Source organism: Aquarana catesbeiana, linkage group LG04 (genome assembly GCF_042186555.1).
Source record: "Aquarana catesbeiana isolate 2022-GZ linkage group LG04, ASM4218655v1, whole genome shotgun sequence".
NCBI classification, from domain to species: Eukaryota; Metazoa; Chordata; class Amphibia; order Anura; family Ranidae; genus Aquarana; species Aquarana catesbeiana.
Genome location: NC_133327.1, coordinates 10,091,784 through 10,118,598, shown reverse-complemented (window position 1 = coordinate 10,118,598; position 26,815 = coordinate 10,091,784). Strand labels below are relative to the sequence as shown.

At 50.8% G+C, this 26,815-nt stretch overlaps 1 protein-coding gene across 1 annotated transcript in view; it reads right to left on the bottom strand.

The window, feature by feature from the left end:
* Positions 1–24,357, bottom strand: part of MTMR9 (myotubularin related protein 9) — a 42,731-nt gene extending 18,374 nt beyond the window's left edge. The window contains exons 1-5 of the mRNA XM_073624821.1: positions 24,037–24,357; positions 16,356–16,464; positions 16,103–16,228; positions 5,426–5,599; positions 2,170–2,387 (exon numbers count right to left, since the gene is read on the bottom strand). Coding sequence (XP_073480922.1) covers positions 2,170–2,387; positions 5,426–5,599; positions 16,103–16,228; positions 16,356–16,464; positions 24,037–24,218 — 809 coding nt within the window. The 5' untranslated portion in view covers positions 24,219–24,357. The remainder of the gene's footprint in view (positions 1–2,169; positions 2,388–5,425; positions 5,600–16,102; positions 16,229–16,355; positions 16,465–24,036) is intronic.
* Positions 24,358–26,815: the final 2,458 nt, after the last annotated feature.

Sequence of the window (26,815 nt, the reverse complement as noted above, 5' to 3'; positions counted from 1 at the left end):
TAAGAAACCGAAACAGCGAGTATCACTTTATGATTGTACAAGTGTCTGAATGACTACAAAAAAAAAAAAATAGGAATGGTCGCGGGAACCCTGCTTTAAACTAGCTATAGTCCGTGCGCATTCGTTAACATGCTCCTTCCTTGGTCAGCTGTTGTGCAGACCCAGCAAAAGGGGAGGGAAGGGAGGGCTGGTGGCTGGAAGTTTAAAAAAAAGCTTCTGTGGGGAATAAAAAATAAACATAGAAAAGCCAATACCACCCCCCACCCCCCGGGGTTTACAAATTACTGTTGTACTTTCCTTCCCCCAGGGGGGAAATGTTTTGGATGAGGAATCCTCCCTAGCTTGCTGAGACCACACACGTGCTGTTTAGCTGGGACTCCGAGCTGACTGAGAAGCAACGTACTAAGGTATGTGCATTTTATTCTCCTAGTGGAGACTTTAGGCATGACAACATTTTACTTATGGAAGAAAAAAACCACAGGTGGACTTTTTACAGTTCCTAGGCTTCTTCCCTTCCCTTTTCCTCGCTGCAGGATACTGCTTTAACAGACAGATCCAAACTTCACCCATCACAGCGGGCTGCGTTAGCAAACCTTCAAGGACCCGGTCCCTTTTTATCGGGGTTCCACTCCCTTGGACCTGTATTACCACCCCGCCAGGAAAAGCTTTAGGTAATGTAAGCATGATCAAAAAGCCCTGGGTCCCGAGGTCCAGCCCCGCAAAGAGAGGCGTTACAGGCAAAACCTTATGCTTCGTATACGAGGCCTGGGTACCATCCACCTTGGCCTGAGTGGCACTTTGGATGGATCTGGTCTATGGAGTCTGTTTAAATCCACAAGGATCCCTCCAGTGGAGCTCTTCAGAGCACATCTTCACTTGTAACCAACACCTTAGACACTGGCGAAAAAACTGAGGTACTCCTGGTAGGAGGAGGGGTTATATAGGGAGTCAACTTCCTGTATTGGGGTTACCAGTGTCCATCACCTGAAGGTGCCTATTTACCCACATACTGATTACTATGGTGCTCTGTGTCCCATGATGTACGATAAAGAAAAATGAAGAACACAGGGTCAATCTGATGTTCCAGGCCAAGATGGAGAAGGTCACTGCCAGAGGGGCATGACCTTACAAGGAACGGAAAAACGAAGAACACAGGATCAATCTGATGTTCCAGGCCAACATGGAGAAGGTCACTGCCAGAGGGGCATGACCTTACAAGGAACGGAAAAACGAAGAACACAGGATCAATCTGATATCCAATCTTTCGTTGGTGTCAGTAGGTGGAATAGCGTTCCATTGTTTTATGTCAGTAGGAGAAGTTATGCCCCAATGTTGGTGTCAGTGGAAGTAATAGTGCCTCATCGTTGGTGTCAGTGGGCGGAATAGTGCCCCAAGGACCAGAAAAGGGCAAGCAAAGACCGCATCCAGCCTATGGGCCACAGTTTAGAGACCACTGGTTTAACTCTCCACAACCCTATACAAAACAGCAAAAAGAAAAAAAAAAAAAAAGTTCACTTTCCACAAAACTAAACCTAGAAAAAAAAAGATGCTTCTTAAAAAAAAAAAATGTTGTTCAGGTGATTTACATCCAGATAAAAATATAATTTATAAAAAAGAAAGAGCAGCATTGATGTAATCTCAGATTGAGCAATGACAGGAAGGAAGGCGCTCCGATTGTAATCTTCAGTTCTAGGAAGGTTTGGACACCTCGGTGACATTACGTTAATGTGTACTTTACCCTTAAAGTGGAATTAGGCTGGATTCACACCTATGGCTTTTTTAGTGCTTTTTGCAATTTGAAGATTTGCACTACAGAACATGTTCCATAAGAAACCATGTTAAATAGACTGTAGTGCAAATCTGCAAAAAGCACTAAAACTGCATAGGTGTGAATCCAGCCTTAAGCCCTAAAAAGTAAAAAAAAATGCCTCCTGGGAGCTGTATGGCATAATATAATAGTATTCACAGCATGTTGGCACACTATGGCCGACTTACCTGCCCAGCAATCCCCTCCAGCGATGAGGTGTCAGTGCTCTTGGCTGTCACAGACGCTTCCCTTCCAAGCTTCAAACTCTTCGGCTGCAATCAGGGTGGCCATAGACATATACTGTATATTAGATGTCACAATAACGGCTGAGAAGGGGGTCATGGGGGCTCAGCTGAACCTACCTTTCAATGGATTTGTGGATTCTCCTCCATTGTGGGTAGTAGGCTTCCTGCTCGAAGCCGCCCCCCCGGGCTCTGGCTTGCTGGGCCACATTCAGAGTGCGGGTGTCGATGATGTAGCCGCGCTTCCCTGGCCTTAACGTGGCGTTTATAAGCTTTTCGTCTTCCTTGCAGCGTCTGTTGTTGGTTCCGGTGAGAGGCTGACTGCTGCGCATCATCACCTGGGGAGGAGACCATCCACCAATCGGTTAAAGCTGAACTCTAACCTTACCCCCCTTCTCTCCCTCCCCCCACCCCCCACCTAATATCCTGTGCTGAATCCGATTCATTTACATTTTTATCAAACTTGAACTTCTACAATATAACCCCTAAAAGCTGCAAGAACTACCTTCAGCCCGCATTCATTTCCTGTCAGAACAACACCAATTATCATCACACCCCTCCCCTCCTGATCCATACTGTTGCCGGGCCGCCTCTCACAGCTATAAGCTTTCTCTTCCATTAATCAATCTTGCTCTTCCTCATGTGTCGGTGTGATCTTTAAGGCTGGCGTCTGTCGCTGTACTGTTTTTTGAGCTTTAAATCAAAGAACACATCCCAGGCATTCTCCTCCCCACTGGCCACTGTAGACTTTAGCTATGCAATCTGCTGCTCAGTTGCTTCATTATTAGAGTGATCAGCAGATAGCACACCTAAAGTCTGAGGCAGGGGGCTGTGATGTTTGCAGTCCCTCCTCCAAGTTCAATCTTCCCACAGAGCAAAGACCAGCAGAAAGACCTAGTATGAAATGATTTGGCATGTTGATTGCGGGGGGGGGGGTGCATTCTCCTCCCTACTGCCCACTGGGTGCTGCAGACTTTAGCTGTGCAATCTGCTGATCAGTTGCTTGGTTAATAGCGTGATCAGCAGATTGCACACCTACAGTCTGTAGCAACCAGTGACTAGCAGGAAAGCGCATGCACGTCTAATTGGATGTCTGGAAAATGTGAGGCGGGAGGCTGTGATGTTTACAGGAGCTTTCTGGACAGCCCCTCCACCAAGCTAAATCTTCCTACCAACCGGCAAAGACCAGCGGAAAGACCCAGTATGAAAAGATTTGATTGGGGAAGGGGGGGGGGGGGGGGGTTTCATTCACCTCCCTACTGACCACTGGGTGCTGCAGACTAGCTGTGCAATCTGCTTATTATGATTAATAGAGTGATCAGCAGATTGCACACCTAAAGTCTTTTGCATTCTGTGACTAGCAGGAGATTGCATGCATGTCTAAATGTATGACTGGGAAATTTTTTTTTTTTTTTTTTATAGAATGCTTGAGGCAGGGGCTGAGATGTTTACAGCCCACCAGCCCCCTCCACCAGGCTCAATCATCCTACAGAGCAAAGACCAGCAGAAAGAACCAGTGATGACATCACTGGCTCTCAAAACAGGCATTTGTTAAAGGCTAAATTCACCTTTTGAAAAAAAGAATAACAAAACACATTCGTTTGCAGTTATAGATATGCATTTATTATTTTTTCCCTAAGAAGCCTGCAGAGTATTGCACTCATGATCAGAAGATCACTGGTGCAATGGCAGGCTCCTGCAGACTCTCAGGATAGCCGTTACTTGAAAGCAGGGAGATCAATGAACTACGAACGAGAGAATGCTCACCAGCACCCTCATAGTTCATCGAGGGCGCTGGTGGTGAGCGCTCTCATAGTTCATTGAAAATAACAAGCCATCAGCTGCAAAACGGGTGGAACATGTAACATGTTCCAAAGGTGAACGAATCCTTTAAAAATGAAATGATTTGGCATGTTGATTGGGGGAAAAGGGGGGGGGGGTGCATGCTCCTCCCAGCTGGCCACTGGTTGCTGCAGATTTTAGCTGTGCAATCTACTGATCAGTTGCTTGATTACACTGTAATGGAGTGATCAGCAGATAGCGCAGCTAACGTCTTCAGCACCCAGTGTCCAGAGAGGAGGATGCATGTCTAAATGAATGCCTGGGATGTATTCCTACATAGAATGCTAGAGGCGGGGTACTGCAACGTCTTCCTTGCCCAGTATAGTGGAGCTGTCACCAGTGGCGGCAGGTGGGGCGGTAAACAAGCACCACCCCCGGGCACTATCTGCTGGTCGGTCTGATACTTACCCCATCTAGGTGGCGGGGGGGGGGGGCTGCAGCTCCGGTGTCATCCAGCGGCTCCAGTGTCCTCTTTGTCTCCTCTCTCCTGCGGCTCCGGTGTCCTCCAGCATGGCGGGCAGCGGCTCCAGTGTCCTCTGTGTCTCCTTTCTCCTCGTCCTAGGTGCCCAATAGGATCGCCTGACATTTTGGCCAATCGGGGATTGGCGGGGAGATTTAGTGTGAAATATAGCAAATATTCATTCGCTATGGGCACACAACTGGGTCAAGAGCCCACCATTTTTTTTTTGAAGCCTATTAAAACCTCGGCTCAAACCCCACCCCCGCCCACTGGAATCCATGATCCGGCACCCATGTAGATCAGGTGACCGGACGCATGGATGGGGGGGCGTCACCCGTGTGCCCCTATTGGGCGGGCTGCCACGGCCTGTCACCTATGTCCAGGGGCATGTTGCATTTCTCACTTTACATCACGGAGTTCCTCTAATGATCAGCACTTAGAGCCATTCACATTGTTCATGTGGTATAGTCTTATAGTCTTTGTGATCTGGTATGTATTGTCCTTTCTATAGCGCTTCATTGTGCCGCGCTGGAGATTTATAAAGTGAAGAAGCAGAGAGAAGATTGCGGTGAGTTTGGCCATTTTCCGAGAGAAGGAGACGTTCTCCGCACAGAGAACCCGGACAGGAGTACGGGGCTGTGATTGATGAACTGATCTGCCGTGTGCCGAGAGCCGCTCTTCAATCAATTCATTTACTGCTCGACAACCAAACATCCCCAGAGGACTCTGAGTGATCCTATCCTCTTATACACAGCCTTACCAAGGACGAATGTCCACCAATTACAGTGACCTGAACCATAAAACTTAAAGTGCCACTACAGGATTCCCCGGTGTCTCACACAGCCGATGACTGCCGGCATCAAAAGGCCTCAACCCTGGCAAAAGTGCACTCTAACAAAATAGGAAGCCGCAGTCCAGAAGACCCAGCCAAGGTACAAGATGCAGCTTCATCCTGGCTCCTCCAGGGCCATGCATCCAACGTGTTTCACCTCATCCACAGGGCTTAGTCATAGTGATATATTAAATCACAAAAATGTCAAAGAGCCAATTCTGAATGTGCAGTGGAATACTCACCATACCGTTCTTACGATGGAAATAGCTGAGAACCGGGAATCTCCCCCCTTGCCGAAAGGCAGCTACTTTTCGTAGGGATTCATCATCGATAGATTTGGGTACGATGACGATGGGAGGGTACGACGGGCACACAGTGAAATCTTTATTCACGTAGCTCAGCTGCCATTCATCGGTCTGTAAGGGAACACAAGGTTATATTGTGAAGCTGCACAACCCACCTACAAACCATTTTCCTGACCTTTTATAACTATGGAAGGAGAGGAACCCAAAGCCTTGGCTACTACTAGCACACATGCAACACTTCTTCAGATATTTATGAGAACTCCACACCACGTAAAATTACCAGAAAACTTACACTATATGGATAAAAGTATGCTGACCTCTCTACAAATGATGGAGTTCAGGTGTTTCCAGTGAAGGGTGCTGGTAATACTACATGATACAAAAGACATTGTAGACCCTTGTGCTCTTCCAACCTTGTGGTAACGGTTTGGTGAAGACCCTTTTGTCTCCTAGCATTGACGTCCCGCCATTGGGACGAATTTTGTGATGTTATGTTCACCAAATGAGCTGGGCCAAGGGGCGGGACTGCAATCTGAGCCCACAGGAGATCCCGCTCTGTTTATTTCAGCAATAACAAGGCTGCAGATGCTCACTGATCATGTTGCAAAGAGGGGCAAGACTGCAGATGGGCATTGATCATGCTGCGATGATGGGCAATGGCGAGGCTGCAGATAGGCACTGATAATACTGCAATGATGGGCAAGGCTGCAGATGAGCACTGATCAGACTGCAATGATGGGCAAGGCTGCAGATGAGCACTGATCAGACTGCAATGATGGGCAAGGCTGCAGATGGGCACTGATCATGCTGCAATGATGGGGAAGGCTCCAGTTGGGCACTAATCAGGCTGCAATGATGGGCAAGGCTGCAATGATGGGCAATGACGAGGCTGCAGATAGGGACTGATAATACTGCAATGATGGGCAAGGCTGCAGATGGGCACTGATCATGCTGCAATGATGAGGAAGGCTCCAGGTGGGCACTAATCAGGCTGCAATGATGGGCAAGGCTGCAGATGAGCACTGATCATGTTGCAATGATGGGCACTGATCAGGCTGCAATGATGGGCAATGGCGAGGCTGCAGATGGGCACTGATAACGCTGCATTGATGGGCACTGACCCTTATTTTGCTTCAAAATTCTTTATTTAAAATGTAAGTTTTTTCCTAAAACTTCCCTCTTAAAATTAAGGTGCGTGTTATACGCCGATAAATACGGTAATATTGTCATTTTAAATTAATATGAATTTATTGTTGGCCATTATTGGCACCTTTAATGCTAGAAAGGTCAAGAAAAATGCAGTCTTCGACCATCTCTTGTATCAGGTCCTCAGTCTATAACCATCTCTTGTATCATGTCTGTAATCTCTTATTTAAACTCAAACACACTGCTAACAGTATTAGCAAAATTTCCATTCGGTGCACCTTTAGCAGACATAATACAGGAGATGCTCAGAGACTGCAGACATGATACAAGAGATCAATGCAGCCTCACCAGTGTCCATCAAATTCAGCCTCACCAGTGCCAGTCAAATGCAGCCTTGCCAGCGCCAGTCAGATGCAGCCTCCCAGTGCCTGTGGATGCAGAATTTCCCGGCCGCAGTAACAATTTCCCGCCTCCTGTGATCACGTCACACTGATTCATTGTCCTGCCATTGGATCAGTGTGCCGACTATCACAGGAGGCGGGAGATCGCCAATCTGTGTGAGGAGGAGGGAGGAGAGGAGGAGGACTGGGGCGTGCCAGGATGACACCCCCACAATGGGCGGTGCCCGGGGTAGACCCTGCCCCCTTTTCGGCGCTCCATTATCGGCTTTTTTACCCCTTTTCGGCCGATAAATTTTCGGCGGCTGAAATTTCGATGCACCACTATACAAAATCTTGTGGAAAGTCTTCCCAGGAAAGTGGAGGCTGTCTGGTTCCAAAAGGAGCCCCTCCAAATGAGGGACCGAGGGATCATTGGGAGCTTTGCTGACCAAGAATGTTGCACCAAAATCTTGTGGAACAAAAAGAGGGGGGGGGGTGGTGTTTGCATGCGCAACTCCATATTAATGGACAGAATTTTGTGATGACATGTCTAATGAGCTTAAATCTCTGACCTCAGCCCTACTGGGATAAACTGGAACATCCAACCCTGGGCCTGGACTTTTTTTTTGGTGCTTGGAATGCAAGCCTGGTCTTATCCAGCATCAATACCTGACCTCACAAACAGGCACGAATTCCCACCGACACGCTCCAAAATCTTGTGGAAAGTCTTCCCAGAAAAGTGGAAGCTGTCTGGTTCCAAAAGAAGGTCAGCACCTCCAAATGAAGGACCGTTGGGAGCTTTGCTTACCAACTGTAAGAATGCTGCACCAAAATCTTGTGGGAAGCCATCTCAAAACAGCGGATGCTGTTAAAGTAACAAGGGGGGGGATCCATATTAATGGCCATCATTTTGGAATGAGATGTCCAAGCTCAGAGCCCTGACCTCAATCCTACTGAACACCTTTGGAATGAATTTGGACCCTAACTGTGAGCCAGGTCTTCTCATCCAACATCAGTACCTGACCTAACAAATGGGCTCAAATTCCCAGACACACTCCAAAATCTTGTGGAAAGCCTTCTCAGAACAGTGGAGAATGAGATGTCCAGTGAGCACAGAGCCCTGACCTCAACCATACTAAAACGCCACTGGGGTGAATTGGAATGTCGATTGTGAACCAGGTCTTCTCATCCAACATCTGTTCTTCGACTACACTTCTGCTTGATTCCAACTTGCAACCACTTGTTACCGACCTTTGGCTTGTTTACTGACTGTTTCTACTCAATCCCTACCTGCTATATCTGCTACTGGACCCTGGCTTGCTCATCTCCTGGTGTGGCAATACCGAGGACTGTGACCTGCTACTAACATGCAGAAAAACCTATCTCCACCATCAGGAGCTCTGGTGAATACAGTTTAGTGCTTAGACCCCGCACCTCAAGTGAGCCCATGTCATACCCCATGGTGACCTGCTTCTATACCTATCCTGATGGCCAGTGGGAGGCTCTCTACTGCTATGGCTACTGGTCTCCGAGCCAGAGTATGAAATGGTCATTGGCCGGATAGATTTCAGTGGTTTGTAAGATTGGCCGAGAGTACCCTTGTGAGATTTTTCCTTTGTATCTTATTATTTCAGACTAGGAAGTGAATAGTCAAATTAGTACATACCACCTAAATATTTTATGACTCCAGAGAGCTGAAAATAAAATAAATAGCACCTAAAGTGCTCGTCCACCTGTCAAATGCTCACTAGATCCCATAAACTCAGATCAGGGTGTCAATTGGCTATTACAACCATTGGGGAGCAGATGACAATATATTAGGTAGCTTAGAGAAAGTGATAGTAAAACTGGAATGACCACAAACTTAACCTGTCCACAGGAAGGTACCTCGTTGTCCGGGGTCACATTACCTGAACCCTGCACTAGGTAAGTAGTGTGAAGTAGCTCTGCATTCTGGGCTTCCATGTCAGCAGAGCCTTTATTCACGATGAAAACTCTGGCCATGGTCCATGAAGACCCTGGCCATGGTCCGCATCAGAAAAGCCTTTATTCATGATGAAGACTCTGGCCACTGTCTATGAAGACCCTTGCCATGGTCTATGTCAGCAGAGCCTTTATTCACAATGAAGACTCTGGCCTTGGTCCATGTCAGCAGAGCCTTTATTAGCAAGGAAAACTCTGGCCACGGTCTATGAAGACCCTTGCCACGGTCCATGTCAGCAGAGCCTTTATTCACAATGAAGACTTTAGCCATGGTCATGTGACATGAAGCTAGCATGACCCTGGACTCCATGCTATGGCAGGCAGGTAAGGTTATGCCAATTGTATTGTCATTACCTAAAATCCCTAACTTTTTTTTAAAGGGTCTCATTTCTAAGTTTTGAATGAAGAAGTGAATCTGAACTTGAAACAGGAACCTTGCAAAGAGGTATAACTCAACGATATAGCAGTCACCATGTAGGAAGGAACCCATTCTGCGGAGTATTCGCAGGCGGTACTCCAACATGTTCAGAAAAGTAGTGCACAGTTAATGACACGGGTGCAAGATATTTTGTTATGGTGACATATGACATAACTGTCAGCAGATCAGACCTTTATCTTCTCCTACACAGCCACTTCCTCCCTTCACTTCCTTATCGCTACTCAGCTTATACACTCAGGAAGACGATACATTTGAGAGCATGCCAACCATAAATATTAACCCCCCCCCATAATTTTTAAAAAGTTTTCCTCTTACCTGTATTCCTAGGTTCTCTTCAATCACACATTCACCCACTCAGCAAATCCAGCGTTAAGCTGATATGATCTGCTGTTCAGGTGACATACATTGGGTCTCAATGCCGCCATCTTGGTCCTCTTTAACTGGGTGCCTCCTGCAGGCAGCCAGCTACCAATGATGTGACTAACCTATCCTCTGGCCACTCTGTGTGCTGATCCTGCAGTCCCAGGAGGCTGCAGGGCCAGGGGCACGTCGTAAATGGCCTAAACCAAAATGCCAGTGGGGGGGGGGGGGGGGGGGACATGGCCAAAAAAAAACAAAAAACAAACAAAACACACACCACACACTACTTTCTCAATCCTTGCCTAGGTGAGGATGGTGTCACTTGCCTTGCCCCCCTCCCATAGGGTTATGTCACATGTCCCAGGAGGCTGCAGGACCATTCCCTGAGTACCGTGCAAGCTCACTGCTGCGCAGTGGGTAGTCAGCTGTGGTTCCCAAGAAAGTCAGAGCCGACTCCCATATCCAAGATGGTGACACTTGGGGAATACAGCGCTGTATTCCAGACACTAAGTACCTTTTAAATGTCAGCAGCTACACCATTTGGATCCTAGTCTGAACGCACATGAGCTTGTTTACCAGATAGCTATCACCTGTACTGGGCCAATCAAAAGCCCAGGTATCCCTTGCCGCGTAGACACCCATTTTACATGTGCGGCTGTGGGCACGGAATGTCCCAGGCAGCAGATGATTGGCACAGTACAGGTGTCAGGCTCGCTCAGGTGGGTTCAGACTAGGATCAAAGAACTCCCGAGCTCACCTCTAATCTTAAAGTGTATACAAACCCAAAAAACTAAAAAGTTACATGCTGCAGCTCATCGTAGTGGCTGTATTTGTTTTCTTTTTTTTAGGCTTATGATCCTCTTTATTTTCACCTGGTGATCCTGCCAACAACACGTTTCCAGCCCTACAGTGACAATGCTTACTCACTCCATCTGTGTAGGAGCAGCGCTGTCCCCCTAGGAAAAGAAGTGTGTTATGACTAATAAACATGTTCCCTCTCTTTTTTTCATAACATAGGGTGGAGGATGTCCTGCAGACCACAAAAGAGAATTGAGACAGATATCAGTTCGTTGCATATGGAGTCACAAGGGCACTGGATTTCTGGCAGGATCAAGAGGTATTTTCTGTACTTGCTGAATGTTCTTAGTTTGAAAAAGAAACCCATCGCAGCCAAAGCATCTAAGGACCAGCAAGCTGCAACATATGACATTAAGTTTAACTTATAGGAGGGGAGGAATGTCTGGAGTCATCTGAAGGTCATAGTTTAGGGGCTCCCTGGAGCACAGGTAAGACATCTTACAAGAAGCCATGGACAATCATCTTTAGTACACTGATATACTGTAAGGTACTTAATAAGATAATTATCTCTTTCAACCTCTCTTAAATTATATTACGGAACAACTTTTACACCGACAGGAAAGAGGAACCTGCAACTCACTAAGAGGTTGTGGTAGTTCACATCCAACTGGATTTGTTCTGTAATGCTGAAGACATTTGGTAGCTTCTCCAAGCCACTAGTCAGTTTTAATGCTGAAGACATTTGGTAGCTTCTCCAAGCCATTAATTCAGTTTTGATGAGTGTCAGGAGGATGTCCCGTCATTTATATCCACTGAAGATGTTTCATAGCTTCTCCAAATCACTTCTTCTGTTCTGATGAGCTTCAGGAGAATATCCCACCATTTACATCCACTGAAGACGTTTCATAGCTTCTCCAAATCACTTCTTCTGTTCTGATGAGCTTCAGGAGGATATCCCGCCATTTATATCCACTGAAGACGTTTCATAGCTTCTCCAAATCACTTCTTCTGTTCTGGTGAGCTTCAGGAGGATATCCCGCCATTTATATCCACTGAAGACGTTTCATAGCTTCTCCAAATCACTTCTTCTGTTCTGATGAGCTTCAGGAGAATATCCCACCATTTACATCCACTGAAGACGTTTCATAGCTTCTCCAAATCACTTCTTCTGTTCTGATGAGCTTCAGGAGAATATCCCACCATTTACATCCACTGAAGACGTTTCATAGCTTCTCCAAATCACTTCTTCTGTTCTGATGAGCTTCAGGAGGATATCCCGCCATTTATATCCACTGAAGACGTTTCATAGCTTCTCCAAATCACTTCTTCTGTTCTGGTGAGCTTCAGGAGGATATCCCGCCATTTATATCCACTGAAGACATTTCATAGCTTCCCCAAACCACTTCTTTTCTGATGAGCTTCAGGAGAATATCCCGCCATTTATATCCACTGAAGACGTTTCATAGCTTCTCCAAATCACTTCTTCAGTTCTGATGAGTGTCAGGAGGATATCCTGCCAATTAGGCCTCATGCTCATGAGTGTTTTTACAGCCGCTTTTAGGGGTGTTTTTTACAGCTTAAAAACGCCTCTCCATGTTAGTCTATGGCCTCATGCCCACACAGACGTTTTTGAGCTGTAAGTGGCATAGGCGTTTTTAAGCACCAAAAAACCCCCTCCCCAAAAACCCAGGACCAGCGCATTCTGAGGCTCCAGCGCGCTGTTAACCTCCATGACGGTAATCCCGAGTGTGGCTCGGGGTTAAATTTCAGTCCCATTAGCGGTAACCCCGAGCCACACTCGGGATTACATTGCAGGATCCTGGTGCGGCGTTACTTACCTTGTCCCCGGGATCCTGCGATGTCCCCCGCAGTGTCCGTGGGCTGTGTCTCCGCCGAAGCCTCTCCGTGCCAGGCTCTGTTCCCTGCGAGCAGCGCGACGCACGGGGGCGGAGCCTGGCGGCAAATTCAAAAAAAATTTAAAAATCATAACACATACAGTATCTTACAGATTACAGTACTGTATGAAATTATTTCACATCCCTTTTGTCCCCGGTGCTTTGGCTCATGCCCTGCATGCAGTTTTATATGATATATACTGTTCTTTCTGCCTGGAAACTGGAAATTGTCCATAGCAACCAAAAAGTGTCCCTTTATGTCAAAAGTGGCTTTAGATCAGCTAGAAAACAGCGATAGTAAATTAGAACACTTGCAGAATTGAGCGATAGTGAATCGTGGGGAAATGTATTTTATTATTATTATATTATTATTTTTTAATTATTTATTACATTATAATTTATGTTTTTGTGTTTCAAACTTCATCATACCCGGGGTATCTACTAGACTCTTGTTTGGACAGATTTAAGTGTATTGTTAAGAATTACAGGCCTACAATATAAAACACCAAATTTCCATGCAAAATAATTGTACCGCTTTCAGCACCTAAAATCCGAAATAATCATACCGCCAGAGAGGTTAAACGCGGTTTAATGCTGTATTCAGAGCGTTAAGCCTCGTCAGGCGTTTCTCTGCCTCTATTCAAAATCAATGGTTCCCTATGGGAGCCCATTGATCTGAATAGAAATCGCTTCAGAAGTCGGATCATGATGATCCAACTTGCGGTGCGATTTGTGTGCTGAGGATCTTGAAGGGGAACTCCGCAAAAATGAAAAAAAAATTTGGTGTGGGGGTTTTCCCTCAGGATGATACCAGACCCTTCAGTCTGGTATGAATTTTAAGGGGAACCCCCACAGCCAAAAAAAAAAAAAAATGGCATGGAGTCCTCCCCAAAATCCATACCAGACCCTTATCCGAGCACTCAGCTCGGCAGGTCAGGAAAGGGAAGGGGCGAGCGACCCCGCCCCCCCCGGACCATACCAGGCCACATGCCCTCAACATGGGGGGGTGCTAAGGGGAAGGGGGGCCCTGTGTCCTCCACCCCAAAGCACCTTGTCCCCATGTTGATGAGGACAAGGGCCTCTTTCCGACAACCCTGGCTATTGGTTGTCGGGGTCTGAGAGCAGGGGCTTAATCGGAATCTAGAAGCCCCGTTGAACAAGGGGACCCACAGATCCTGGCCCCCCACCCTATATGAATGAGTATGGGGTACATTGTACCCCTATCCATTCACCTAAAAAAAAAAAAAAAAAAAAAAAAAAAGTGTCAAAAATAAACACAGTACAAAGGTTTTTAAAGTATTTTATTAAGGCAGCTCGGGCGTCTCTTCCGATTTCTTTTTCCCTCTCCGGCTCTTCTCCTTCTGGCGACGTCTTCTCCCTCTGCTGGTCCTTCTCCCTCACCAGTTCATCTCCTCTCTCGTCACAATGAGGCGGGGCCTCCGGGTGATGTCAGCGGATGGCCCCATCCCATGCCAATACAAGTCATTGCACACAGCGGACCCAGCATTACACCGGGAGATCGTGTCGAGTCAACATCAGAAGAACAGAGGGAGAAGACGGTGGAGAAGGCCCGGCAAAGGAGCAAGAAGACAGCGGAGAGAGAAGTCAGCGCAGAGAGGAGAACTGGAGAGGGAGAAGGACCGCCAGAGGGAGAAGAGGTCGCCAGAAGAGCCGGAGAGTAGAGAAGAAAATCGGAAGAGACGCCGGAGCTGCCTTCATGAAATACTTTAAAAAGCTGTGTTGAAGGCACGTGGCCTGATATGGTCTAGGAGGGTAGGGGCGCTCGCTCATCTCCCTCCCTTTCCTGACCTGCTGGGCTGTGTGCTCAGATAAGGGTCTGGTATGGATTTTGGGGAACCCCACGCCAGTTTTTCCCATTTTGGCAAGATCCTCAGCACAAGTTGCACCGCAAGTCGGATCATCATGATCCGGCTTCTGGTGTGATTTCTATTCAAATCAATGGGCTCCCATAGGGAACCATTGATTTGAATAGAGACAGAGAAACACGGCTGAAAACTAGCGTGGCTAACTGCACGTTGACGCCAATGGAAAATGCTGATAAAATCGTGTTAACGCTGATTTTTTTTCCTGGCGTCGGTACTAGCTCGTTTTTTAGAATGCTCGTGGGCATGAGGCCATATATCCACTGAAGGCGTTTCATAGCTTTTCCAAGCCACTTTTTTAGTTCTGATGAGCTTCAGGAGGATATCCTGCCATTTATATCCACTGAAGGCGTTCCGTAGCTTTTCCAAGCCACTTCTTTAGTTCTGATGGGCTTCAGGAGAATATCTTGACATTTATATCCACTGACATGCTGTAGCTTCTCCAAACCACTTCTGTTCTGATGAGCTTCAGGATGATATCCTGACATTTATATCCAACGACAAAGTTTCGTAACTTCTCCAACTCACTTCTTCAGTTCTGATGATCTTCAGAAAGATATCCCAGTACTTTTATCCACCGAAGACGTTTCGTAGCTTCTCCAAGCCACTTCTTCAGTTCTGATGAGTTTCAGGTGGATATTCTGGCATTTATAGCCCCACAGGGAGCACAGACACCTTCATCCATCACCGTGGAAAGGCTGATGTTATCATCCAAGAACAGAAAGGGAGGTATGGAGGTTGTGGCTGTTTTAGTTCCATCATCCTATCCTTGGTGTCAGAAATTCTATGTTGGAGTTAATAATTTGATTTGCATTGCTGAACGTTTGAACCATGTTCTAAACACCAGGGTTTCAAAAGTCCCAACACGAAAATTAAGTAAATTGGTATGGCAAAACAACCCCTCAGTAAACCAACTGCCCAACATAGGGGGACAAATTCTACAAACCAAGGACTCAGCAGGCTTAAAACTTTCCAGTCTTTACTGTCCTTCAGGCTTTAGAGGGGCTGGACTATGGCCAGAGGGAGCAGAAAATGTCCTGATGTTCAGTGGGAATAAATAAACGCCCCTTCATTTGTGTCAGGGGAAGGAATTGTGCCACACTGTTGGCGTCAGGGGAAGGAATTGTGCCACACTGTTGGCGTCAGGGGAAGGAATTGTGCCACACTGCTGCCGTCAGTGGAAGGAATCGTCCTCCATTGTTGGTGTCAGCAACAGGAATTATGCCTCATTGTTGGTGTCAGTGGATGGAATAGGGCCCCAGCTTGGAGACCTATGTCCTACAGTTTGAGAATGATGAACATTCTTTTGAGGGCTGCTAGTTAAAAAGAGGTCATCTATGTCAAAGTAGAACAACCATTGCTAAACAAGGGTGGGGGGGTTTCAACACCATCTGTCTTTCACATGTTACGTCGGTTTAACATCAATTCACAACTTTAGCCAGGTAGGATTAGCACCTGGGCAGACTTCCCAAAACCAAGGATGAGATTATGAAATTAGAACATGGTGGTCCGACAACTTTCACACCTCCCATCCAGTTCCTGGCCAACATCATTTGCTTTTCTATGTCGATTGGTGTCCGGGCTACCTGTGTGGATATAAGTGATGGAGGAGGCGGTTTCTAGAAGCTACGAAATGTCGTCATTACAGAAAAAGTCCAGTTGAATGTGACCAACTACTACTAGATCCACCATGACCTGGATAAATGAGAACCTTCACAGAAGGCAAGTACCTCTGAGCTGAGGAGTTCAAATTCTTGTTCAGGCAGGAAAGCGTGCCAGCCATCTTCGGTGACCTCGAACATTGGCCGGTAGAAGAAGGGGTACATCAGGGAGATGGTGTCCAGAGTGGATAAGGCCTAGAGAGAGCACAAAGCACATATGACTGTTTCAATCTGAAACAACCTCCCACCACTTTGTATATAGGCCCTATACAAGAGTATTGGGGGGGGGGGGGGGGGGGGGGGGTCAATAACAGGTCTTCACCTCTATAGAACTAGCAATGTTGATACTTTCATCCATCCCTGTGATCTCCAGCTGGATTATACGCAAGTCCTTACATTTTATGGTGATGGTCCCAGAGGAGCCGACAAACCTGGAAAATAACAAGTATTCAACTTCGATCCCAACAACAGAGTCACGTTTATTATAGATGCCATTAGCACCATCCCCCGGAGCTTGTAATTCCGTCAAATGAGGGGATGATCATGCAAACAACCCAAGGAGATCCTACGATGAGGTCCTATTCATAGAAAATTTGGAGAGAATGCTTCTTACATTAACAGTACACAGTGGGAGGAGTCATTTATGACATACTGGCACCGCCCCCTTCAGTCACAATAACACCCCCCTCCCCCACAGACCTGGATAATGACCTATCCCCTATAACCCTCCCCTCCACCAAACTCATATGATGACCTCCTCACCCAATAGACCTCCTCTCCCCCATAGACGCAGATGAACCCCTCCCCCCATAGACCCAGATGATTAATACCCCCCCTCATAGACCCAGATGATGAACCCCTCCCCCCCCATAGATCCCCCCCCTTCATGGACCCAGATGATGAACCCCTCCCCCCCTCATAGACCCAGATGATGAACCCTCCCCCCATAGACCTCCCCCCCAATAGACCCAGATGATGAACCCCCCCCCATAGATCTCCCCTCTCCAAAGACCCAGATGATGAACCTGCCCCCCATAGACCCAGATGATGAACGCCTCTCCCCTTTATACCCAGATGATAAACGCCTCCCCTCATAGATATCCCCCCCATAGACCCAGATGATGAACCCCCCCCCCCATAGACCTCTCCTCTCCCCCATAGACACAGATGATGAACCTCTCCCCCCATAGACCTCTCCTCCCCCCCATAGACCCAGATGATGAACCCCTCCCCATAGACCCAGATGATGAACCCCCCCCATAGACCTCTCCCCCCCCCTATAGACCCAGATGATGAACCCCTGCCCCCTATAGACCCCCCCCCATAGACCCAGATGATGAACCCCTGCCCCCATAGACCTCTCCTCCCCCCCATAGACCCAGATGATGAACCCTCCCTCCCATAGACCTCTCCTCCCCCCCATAGACCCAGATGATGAACCCCTCCCCCCCATAGACCTCTCCTCCCCCCCATAGACCCAGATGATGAACCCCTCCTCCCATAGACCTCTCCTCCCCCCCATAGACCCAGATGATGAACCCCTCCCCCCCATAGACCTCTCCTCCCCCCCATAGACCCAGATGATGAACCCCTCCCCCCATAGACCTCCCCTCCCCCCATAGACCCAGATGATGAACCCCTCCCCCCATAGACCTCTCCTCCCCCCCATAGACCCAGATGATGAACCCCTCCCCCCATAGACCTCCCCTCCCCCCCATAGACCCAGATGATGAACCCCTCCCCCCATAGACCTCCCCTCCCCCCCATAGACCCAGATGATGAACCCCTCCCCCCATAGACCTCTCCTCCCCCCCATAGACCCAGATGATGAACCCCTCCCCCCATAGACCTCCCCTCCCCCCCATAGACCCAGATGATGAACCCCTCCCCCCATAGACCACTCCTCCCCCCCATAGACCCAGATGATGAACCCCTCCCCCCATAGACCTCTCCTCCCCCCCAAAGACCCAGATGATGAACCCCTCCCCCCATAGACTTCTCCTCCCCCCCATAGACCCAGATGATGAACCCCTCCCCCCATAGACCCAGATGATGAACCCTCCCCCCCCATAGATCCCCCCCCCTATAGACCCAGATGATGAACCCCTCCCCCCATAGACCCAGATGATGAACCGCTCCCCCCCATAGACCCAGATGATGAACCCCTCCCCCCCATAGACCCAGATGATGAACCCCTCCCCTCATAAACCCAGATGATGAACCCCTCCCCCCATAGATCCCCCCTCCCCCCATAGACCCAGATGATGAACCCTCCTCCCCATAGACCCAGATGAAGAACCCCTCCCCCCATAGACCCAGATGAAGAACCCCTCCCCTCATAAACCCAGATGATGAACCCCTCCCCCCATAGATCCCCCCTCCCCCCATAGACCCAGATGATGAACCCTCCCCCCCATAGACCCAGATGATGAACCCCTCCCCCCATAGACCCAGATGATGAACCCCTCCCCCCATAGACCCAGATGATGAACCACTCCCCCCATAGACCTCTCCTCCCCCCCATAGACCCAGATGATGAACCCCTCCCCCCCATAGACCTCTCCTCCCCCCCATAGACCCAGATGATGAACCCCTCCCCCCCATAGACTTCTCCCCCCCCCCCCATAGACCCAGATGATGAATCCCTCCCCCCATAGACCCAGATGATGAACCCCTCCCCCCCATAGACCTCTCCTCCCCCCCATAGACCCAGATGATGAACCCCTCCCCCCCATAGACTTCTCCTCCCCCCCCCCATAGACCCAGATGATGAATCCCTCCCCCCATAGACCCAGATGATGAACCCCTTCCCCCCCATAGATCTCCCCTCCCCCCCATAGACCCAGATGATGAACCCCTCCCCCCCATAGATCTCCCCTCCCCCCCAGAGACCCAGATGATGAACCCCTCCCCCCCATAGATCTCCCCTCCCCCCCATAGACCCAGATGATGAACCCCTCCCCCCATAGATCTCCCCTCCCCCCCATAGACCCAGATGATGAACCCCTCCCTCCCTAGACCCAGATGATGAACCCCTCCCCACCTAGACGCAGATGATGAACCCCTACCCCCCCATAGATCTCCCCTCCCCCCATAGACGCAGATGATGAACCCCTCCCCCCATAGATCTCCCCTCCCCCCCATAGACCCAGATGATGAACCCCTCCCCCCCATAGACCTCTCCTCCCCCCCATAGACCCAGATGATGAACCCCTCCCTCCCTAGACCCAGATGATGAACCCCTACTCCCCATAGATCTCCCCCCCCCATAGACCCAGATGATGAACCCCTGCCCCCCATAGACCCAGATGATGAACCCCTGCCCCCCATAGACCCAGATGATGAACCCCTCCCCCCCATAGACCTCTCCTCCCCCCCATAGACCCAGATGATGAACCCCTCCCCCCATAGACCTCCCCTCCCCCCCATAGACCCAGATGATGAACCCCTCCCCCCATAGACCTCTCCTCCCCCCCATAGACCCAGATGATGAACCCCTCCCCCCATAGACCTCTCCTCCCCCCCAAAGACCCAGATGATGAACCCCTCCCCCCATAGACTTCTCCTCCCCCCCATAGACCCAGATGATGAACCCCTCCCCCCATAGACCCAGATGATAAACCCTCCCCCCCCATAGATCCCCCCCCCTATAGACCCAGATGATGAACCCCTCCCCCCATAGACCCAGATGATGAACCGCCCCCCCCCCATAGACCCAGATGATGAACCCCTCCCCCCCATAGACCCAGATGATGAACCCCTCCCCTCATAAACCCAGATGATGAACCCCTCCCCCCATAGATTCCCCCCCTATAGACCCAGATGATGAACCCTCCTCCCCATAGACCCAGATGAAGAACCCCTCCCCCCATAGACCCAGATGATGAACCCCTCCCCTCATAAACCCAGATGATGAACCCCTCCCCCCATAGATCCCCCCTCCCCCCATAGACCCAGATGATGAACCCTCCCCCCCATAGACCCAGATGATGAACCCCTCCCCCCATAGACCCAGATGATGAACCCCTCCCCCCATAGACCCAGATGATGAACCACTCCCCCCCATAGATCTCCCCTCCATAGACCCAGATGATGATCCCCCCCCCCAGACCTCTCCTCCCCCCCATAGACCCAGATGATGAACCCCTCCCCCCATAGACCTCTCCTCCCCCCCATAGACCCAGATGATGAACCCCTCCCCCCCATAGACCTCTCCTCCCCCCATAGACCCAGATGATGAACCCCTCCCCCCCATAGACTTCTCCTCCCCCCCCCATAGACCCAGATGATGAATCCCTCCCCCCATAGACCCAGATGATGAACCCCTCCCCCCCATAGACCCAGATGATGAACCCCTCCCCCCCATAGACCCAGATGATGAACCCCTCCCCCCCATAGATCTCCCCTCCCCCCCATAGACCCAGATGATGAACCCCTCCCCCCCATAGATCTCCCCTCCCCCCCATAGACCCAGATGATGAACCCCTCCCCCCCCCATAGATCTCCCCTCCCCCCCATAGACCCAGATGATGAACCCCTCCCCCCATAGATCTCCCCTCCCCCCCATAGACCCAGATGATGAACCCCTCCCTCCCTAGACCCAGATGATGAACCCCTCCCCACCTAGACGCAGATGATGAACCCCTACCCCCCCATAGATCTCCCCTCCCCCCATAGACGCAGATGATGAACCCCTCCCCCCCATAGATCTCCCCCCCATAGACCCAGATGATGAACCCCTCCCCCCCATAGACCTCTCCTCCCCCCCCATAGACCCAGATGATGAACCCTCCCTCCCATAGACCTCTCCTCCCCCCCATAGACCCAGATGATGAACCCCTCCCCCCCATAGACCTCTCCTCCCCCCCATAGACCCAGATGATGAACCCCTCCCCCCCATAGACTTCTCCCCCCCCCCCCCCATAGACCCAGATGATGAACCCTCCCCCCCATAGACCTCTCCTCCCCCCCAAAGACCCAGATGATGAACCCCTCCCCCCATAGACCCAGATGATGAACCCTCCCCCCCATAGATCCCCCCCCTATAGACCCAGATGATGAACCCCTCCCCCCATAGACCCAGATGATGAACCCTCCCCCCCATAGACCCAGATGATGAACCCCTCCCCCCATAGACCCAGATGATGAACCCCTCCCCCCCATAGACCCAGATGATGAACCCCTCCCCCCCATAGACCCAGATGATGAACCCCTCCCCCCCATAGACCCAGATGATGAACCCCTCCCCCCCATAGACCCAGATGATGAACCCCTCCCCCCTATAGACCCAGATGATGAACCCCTCCCCCCTATAGACCCAGATGATGAACCCCTCCCCCCTATAGACCCAGATGATGAACCCCTCCCCTCATAAACCCAGATGATGAACCCCTCCCCCCATAGATCCCCCCTCCCCCCATAGACCCACATGATGAACCCTTCCCCCCATAGACCCAGATGATGAACCACTCCCCCCATAGACCCAGATGATGAACCACTCCCCCCATAGATCTCCCCTCCATAGACCCAGATGATGATCCCCCCCCCCCAGACCTCTCCTCCCCCCCATAGACCCAGATGATGAACCCCTCCCCCCATAGACCTCTCCTCCCCCCCCATAGACCCAGATGATTAATCCCTCCCCCCCATAGACCTCTCCTCCCCCCCCATAGACCCAGATGATGAACCCCTCCCCCCCATAGACCTCTCCTCCCCCCCCATAGACCCAGATGATGAATCCCTCCCCCCCATAGACCTCTCCTCCCCCCCAAAGACCCAGATGATGAACCCCTCCCCCCATAGACCCAGATGATGAACCCTCCCCCCCATAGATCCCCCCCCTATAGACCCAGATGATGAACCCCTCCCCCCATAGACCCAGATGATGAACCCTCCCCCCCATAGACCCAGATGATGAACCCCTCCCCCCATAGACCCAGATGATGAACCCCTCCCCCCCATAGACCCAGATGATGAACCCCTCCCCCCCATAGACCCAGATGATGAACCCCTCCCCCCCATAGACCCAGATGATGAACCCCTCCCCCCCATAGACCCAGATGATGAACCCCTCCCCCCCATAGACCCAGATGATGAACCCCTCCCCCCTATAGACCCAGATGATGAACCCCTCCCCCCTATAGACCCAGATGATGAACCCCTCCCCCCTATAGACCCAGATGATGAACCCCTCCCCTCATAAACCCAGATGATGAACCCCTCCCCCCATAGATCCCCCCTCCCCCCATAGACCCACATGATGAACCCTTCCCCCCATAGACCCAGATGATGAACCACTCCCCCCATAGACCCAGATGATGAACCACTCCCCCCATAGATCTCCCCTCCATAGACCCAGATGATGATCCCCCCCCCCCCCAGACCTCTCCTCCCCCCCATAGACCCAGATGATGAACCCCTCCCCCCATAGACCTCTCCTCCCCCCCCATAGACCCAGATGATTAATCCCTCCCCCCCATAGACCTCTCCTCCCCCCCCATAGACCCAGATGATGAACCCCTCCCCCCCATAGACCTCTCCTCCCCCCCCATAGACCCAGATGATGAATCCCTCCCCCCCATAGACCTCTCCTCCCCCCCCATAGACCCAGATGATGAACCCCTCCCCCCCATAGATCTCCCCTCCCCCCCATAGACCCAGATGATGAACCCCTCCCCCCCATAGACCTCTCCTCCCCCCCCATAGACCCAGATGATGAATCCCTCCCCCCCATAGATCTCCCCTCCCCCTCATAGACCCAGATGATGAACCCCTCCCCCCCATAGATCTCCCCTCCCCCTCATAGACCCAGATGATGAACCCCTCCCCCCCATAGACCCAGATGATGAACCCCTCCCCCCCATAGACCCAGATGATGAACCCCTCCCCCCATAGACCCAGATGATGAACCACTCCCCCCCATAGATCTCCCCCCCATAGACCCAGATGATGAACCCCCCCCCCATAGACCTCTCCTCCCCCCCCCATAGACCCAGATGATGAACCCCTCCCCCCCATAGATCTCCCCTCCCCCCCATAGACCCAGATGATGAACCCCTCCCCCCCATAGATCTCCCCTCCCCCCCATAGACCCAGATGATGAACCCCTCCCCCCATAGACCCAGATGATGAACCACTCCCCCATAGACCTCTCCTCCCCCCCATAGACCCAGATGATGAACCCCTCCCCCCCATAGATCTCCCCTCCCCCCCATAGACCCAGATGATGAACCCCTCCCCCCCATAGACCTCTCCTCCCCCCATAGATCTCCCCTCCCCCCCCATAGACCCAGATGATGAACCCCTCCCTCCCTAGACGCAGATGATGAACCCCTCCCCCCATAGATCTCCCCTCCCCCCCATAGACCCAGATGATGAACCCCTCCCCCCATAGATCTCCCCTCCCCCCCATAGACCCAGATGATGAACCCCTCCCCCCCATAGACCTCTCCTCCCCCCCATAGACCCAGATGATGAACCCCTCCCCCCCATAGATCTCCCCTCCCCCCCATAGACCCAGATGATGAACCCCTCCCCCCCATAGACCTCTCCTCCCCCCATAGATCTCCCCTCCCCCCCCATAGACCCAGATGATGAACCCCTCCCTCCCTAGACGCAGATGATGAACCCCTCCCCCCATAGATCTCCCCTCCCCCCCATAGACCCAGATGATGAACCCCTCCCCCCATAGATCTCCCCTCCCCCCCATAGACCCAGATGATGAACCCCTCCCCCCATAGATCTCCCCTCCCCCCCATAGACCCAGATGATGAACCCCTCCCCCCATAGATCTCCCCTCCCCCCCATAGACCCAGATGATGAACCCCTCCCCCCATAGATCTCCCCTCCCCCTCATAGACCCAGATGATGAACCCCTCCCCCCATAGATCTCCCCTCCCCCCCATAGACCCAGATGATGAACCCCTCCCCCCCATAGATCTCCCCTCCCCCCATAGACCCAGATGATGAACCCCTCCCCCCCATAGATCTCCCCTCCCCCTCACCTCTTCTCTATGGAGTCTATATTGGAGTGAAGCAGCCATAGTTCCTCACTGTTGTCCTGTCTGGAGCTCAGGATCAGATGGTGACCCGTCAGACACAAGGTCCCGCCCACTGGCGGGTGGAAGGGTCGGTGGAGGACCACCTTGTCCACCCGGGGCGTCTTAATCAGCTCTGCGAACTCCATAGCTGACACCTGAGGAGCCCCGTCACCGTCCTCTCATCACCGGGACCGGAGAACAGCCCGGACCCAGGAACCCGCACTGCGCATGCGCCGCCTCTCCCACAAAGGCGCGCTCCCGACACTCTATAACAGCTGATCAGCGTGCGTCACCTTGTAACGTGCCCGCTCCCGTGTCTGACAGCCGAACCTGCTGCGCATGCGTAAAAGATCAACACGTTCTCCATACTGCGCATGCGTAAAATGTTGTTTGTTTGTTTTTCATCTGTGCCCGCAGCTCAATTTCTCTTCAAACATTTGCTGTTTGGCGTCAGCTGGAATGATTTTATGATTATTGGGCCGCCGCTGGAGGTTATTGATCTGTTTTTTTATAATGATCTCAGTGTCGATGGTTTCTGTAGAGGCGGCAGATAGAGCGCGTTATTCATAGACTCTGCCGCCAGATGGCGCTGCTGTCCATCCTGTGCTGTCGGATGACGTCATGGGCTGCAGCTTCCAGGCATGCAGCATGTGGATGGAGGGCTGCAGGAGGGGGGAGGAGCCTGTATATAGAGATCACATCATTTTATCAAGTGCAATGACCAATAGTAGCCAATCAGATTTCATCATTTCCCACATGTGGCAATTGAAACCTCACATCTCTGCATTGGGAACAATCACAGCACAGGAAAAAGCATATTCTTCTCCCTACAGGCAGGCCATTGCACCATTCTTTTCTATTGGACACCAACACACCTTGGTAATGCACTAAAGCACATGGTAAAGATAGCTTAATAGGCTCTGGTGGGACATTAAAAAAAAAAAATTCTCATATACTCCCATAGATCCAGGAAATGATCCCTTTCCCCTATTTACACCTCCCCATCCCCCATAGACCCAAAAGATGACCCCTATTTTACATAGACTCAGAAGATGACCCCTCCCCTCACATAGACTTTCGCTTACCCTTAGACACAGATAATGAACTCTCTTCCCCATTGAACTAGAAGATGACCCCTTCCAAGAGATGACTGCTCCCCTCACATAGACCCATAAGATAACCTCTCCCACTCTCCCTGCCAAATAGACTAAAGAGATTACCCTCCCCCATGGACCCAGGGGTTGACACCCCCCCCCCTCCCCATAGACCCAGATGATGACCCCTCCCTCCACAGACCTCTCCACGCCCTATAAATCCAGGAGATCACCCACTCCTCCATAGACCAAGGAGATGACTTCTACTCCCCCCCCCCTTAGACCAAGGAAATTACTTCTCCTCCCAATAGACACCTCCTACAATCCCAGATGATGACCCACTCCCCCATAGATCAAGGAGATCCCCCCCCCCCCCCCCCATAGACCAAGGAGATGACTTCTCCTCCCAGTAGACACCTCCTACAAACCCAGATGATGACCCACTCCCCCATAGACCAAGGAGATGTCCCCCCCCCCCATAGACCAAGGAGATGTCCCCCCCCCCCTTAGACCAAGGAGAGGACTTCTCCTCCCCCTTAGACCAAGGAGATGACTTCTCCTCCTAATAGACACCTCCTACAAACCCAGATGATGACCCACTCCCCCATAGACCAAGGAGATGTCCCCCCCCCCCATAGACCAAGGAGATGTCCCCCCCCCCTTAGACCAAGGAGAGGACTTCTCCTCCCCCTTAGACCAAGGAGATGACTTCTCCTCCTAATAGACACCTCCTACAAACCCAGATGATGACCCACTCCCCCATAGACCAAGGAGATGACTTCTCCCCCCCCCCCAGACCAAGGAGATGACTTTTCCTCTTAATAGACACCTCCTACAAACCCAGATGATGACCCACTCCCCCATAGACCAAGGAGATGTTCCCTCCCCCCCATAGACCAAGGAGATGACTTCTCCTCCCTCCCCTTAGACCAATGAGATGACTTCTCCTTCCAGTAGACATCTCCTACAAACCCAGATGATGACCCACTCCCCCATAAACCAAGGAGATGTCCCCCCCCATAGACCGAGGAGATGTCCCCTCCCCCCCATAGACAAAGGAGATGACTTCTCCCCCCCCCCCTTAGACCAAGGAGATTACTTCTCCTCCCAATAGACACCTCCTACAAACCCAGATGATGACCCACCCCCCCATAGACCAAGGAGATTACTTATCCTCCCCCCTTAGACCAAGGAGATGACTTCTCCTCCCAATAGACATCTCCTACAAACCCAGATGATGACCCACTCCCCCATAGATCAAGGAGATGTTCCCTCCCCCCATAGACCAAAGAGAAGACTTCTCCCCCCCCCCCCTTAGACCAAGGAGATGACTTCTCCTCCCAATAGACATCTCCTACAAACCCAGATGATGACCCACTACCTCATAGACCAAGGAGATGTTCCCTAACCACCCAGTTAGGCTTGGTTTATTGAGTGTAACTTGTTATGCAACTTGGGACTGCAAAGTCACATGACAAGTCATATCCCATGTTTTCCAATGAGTACCGTTGAAATCTGTGCAACTTCAAAGTTTACCTGCACTACTTTGGTCCCACTTTGATGCAACTTGAGGTCCATAGACCTCAAGAATACACAGGCATTGCTTCAAGTAGCATCAAATCGCACAACTTTCAGGTCGCATTAGTGGA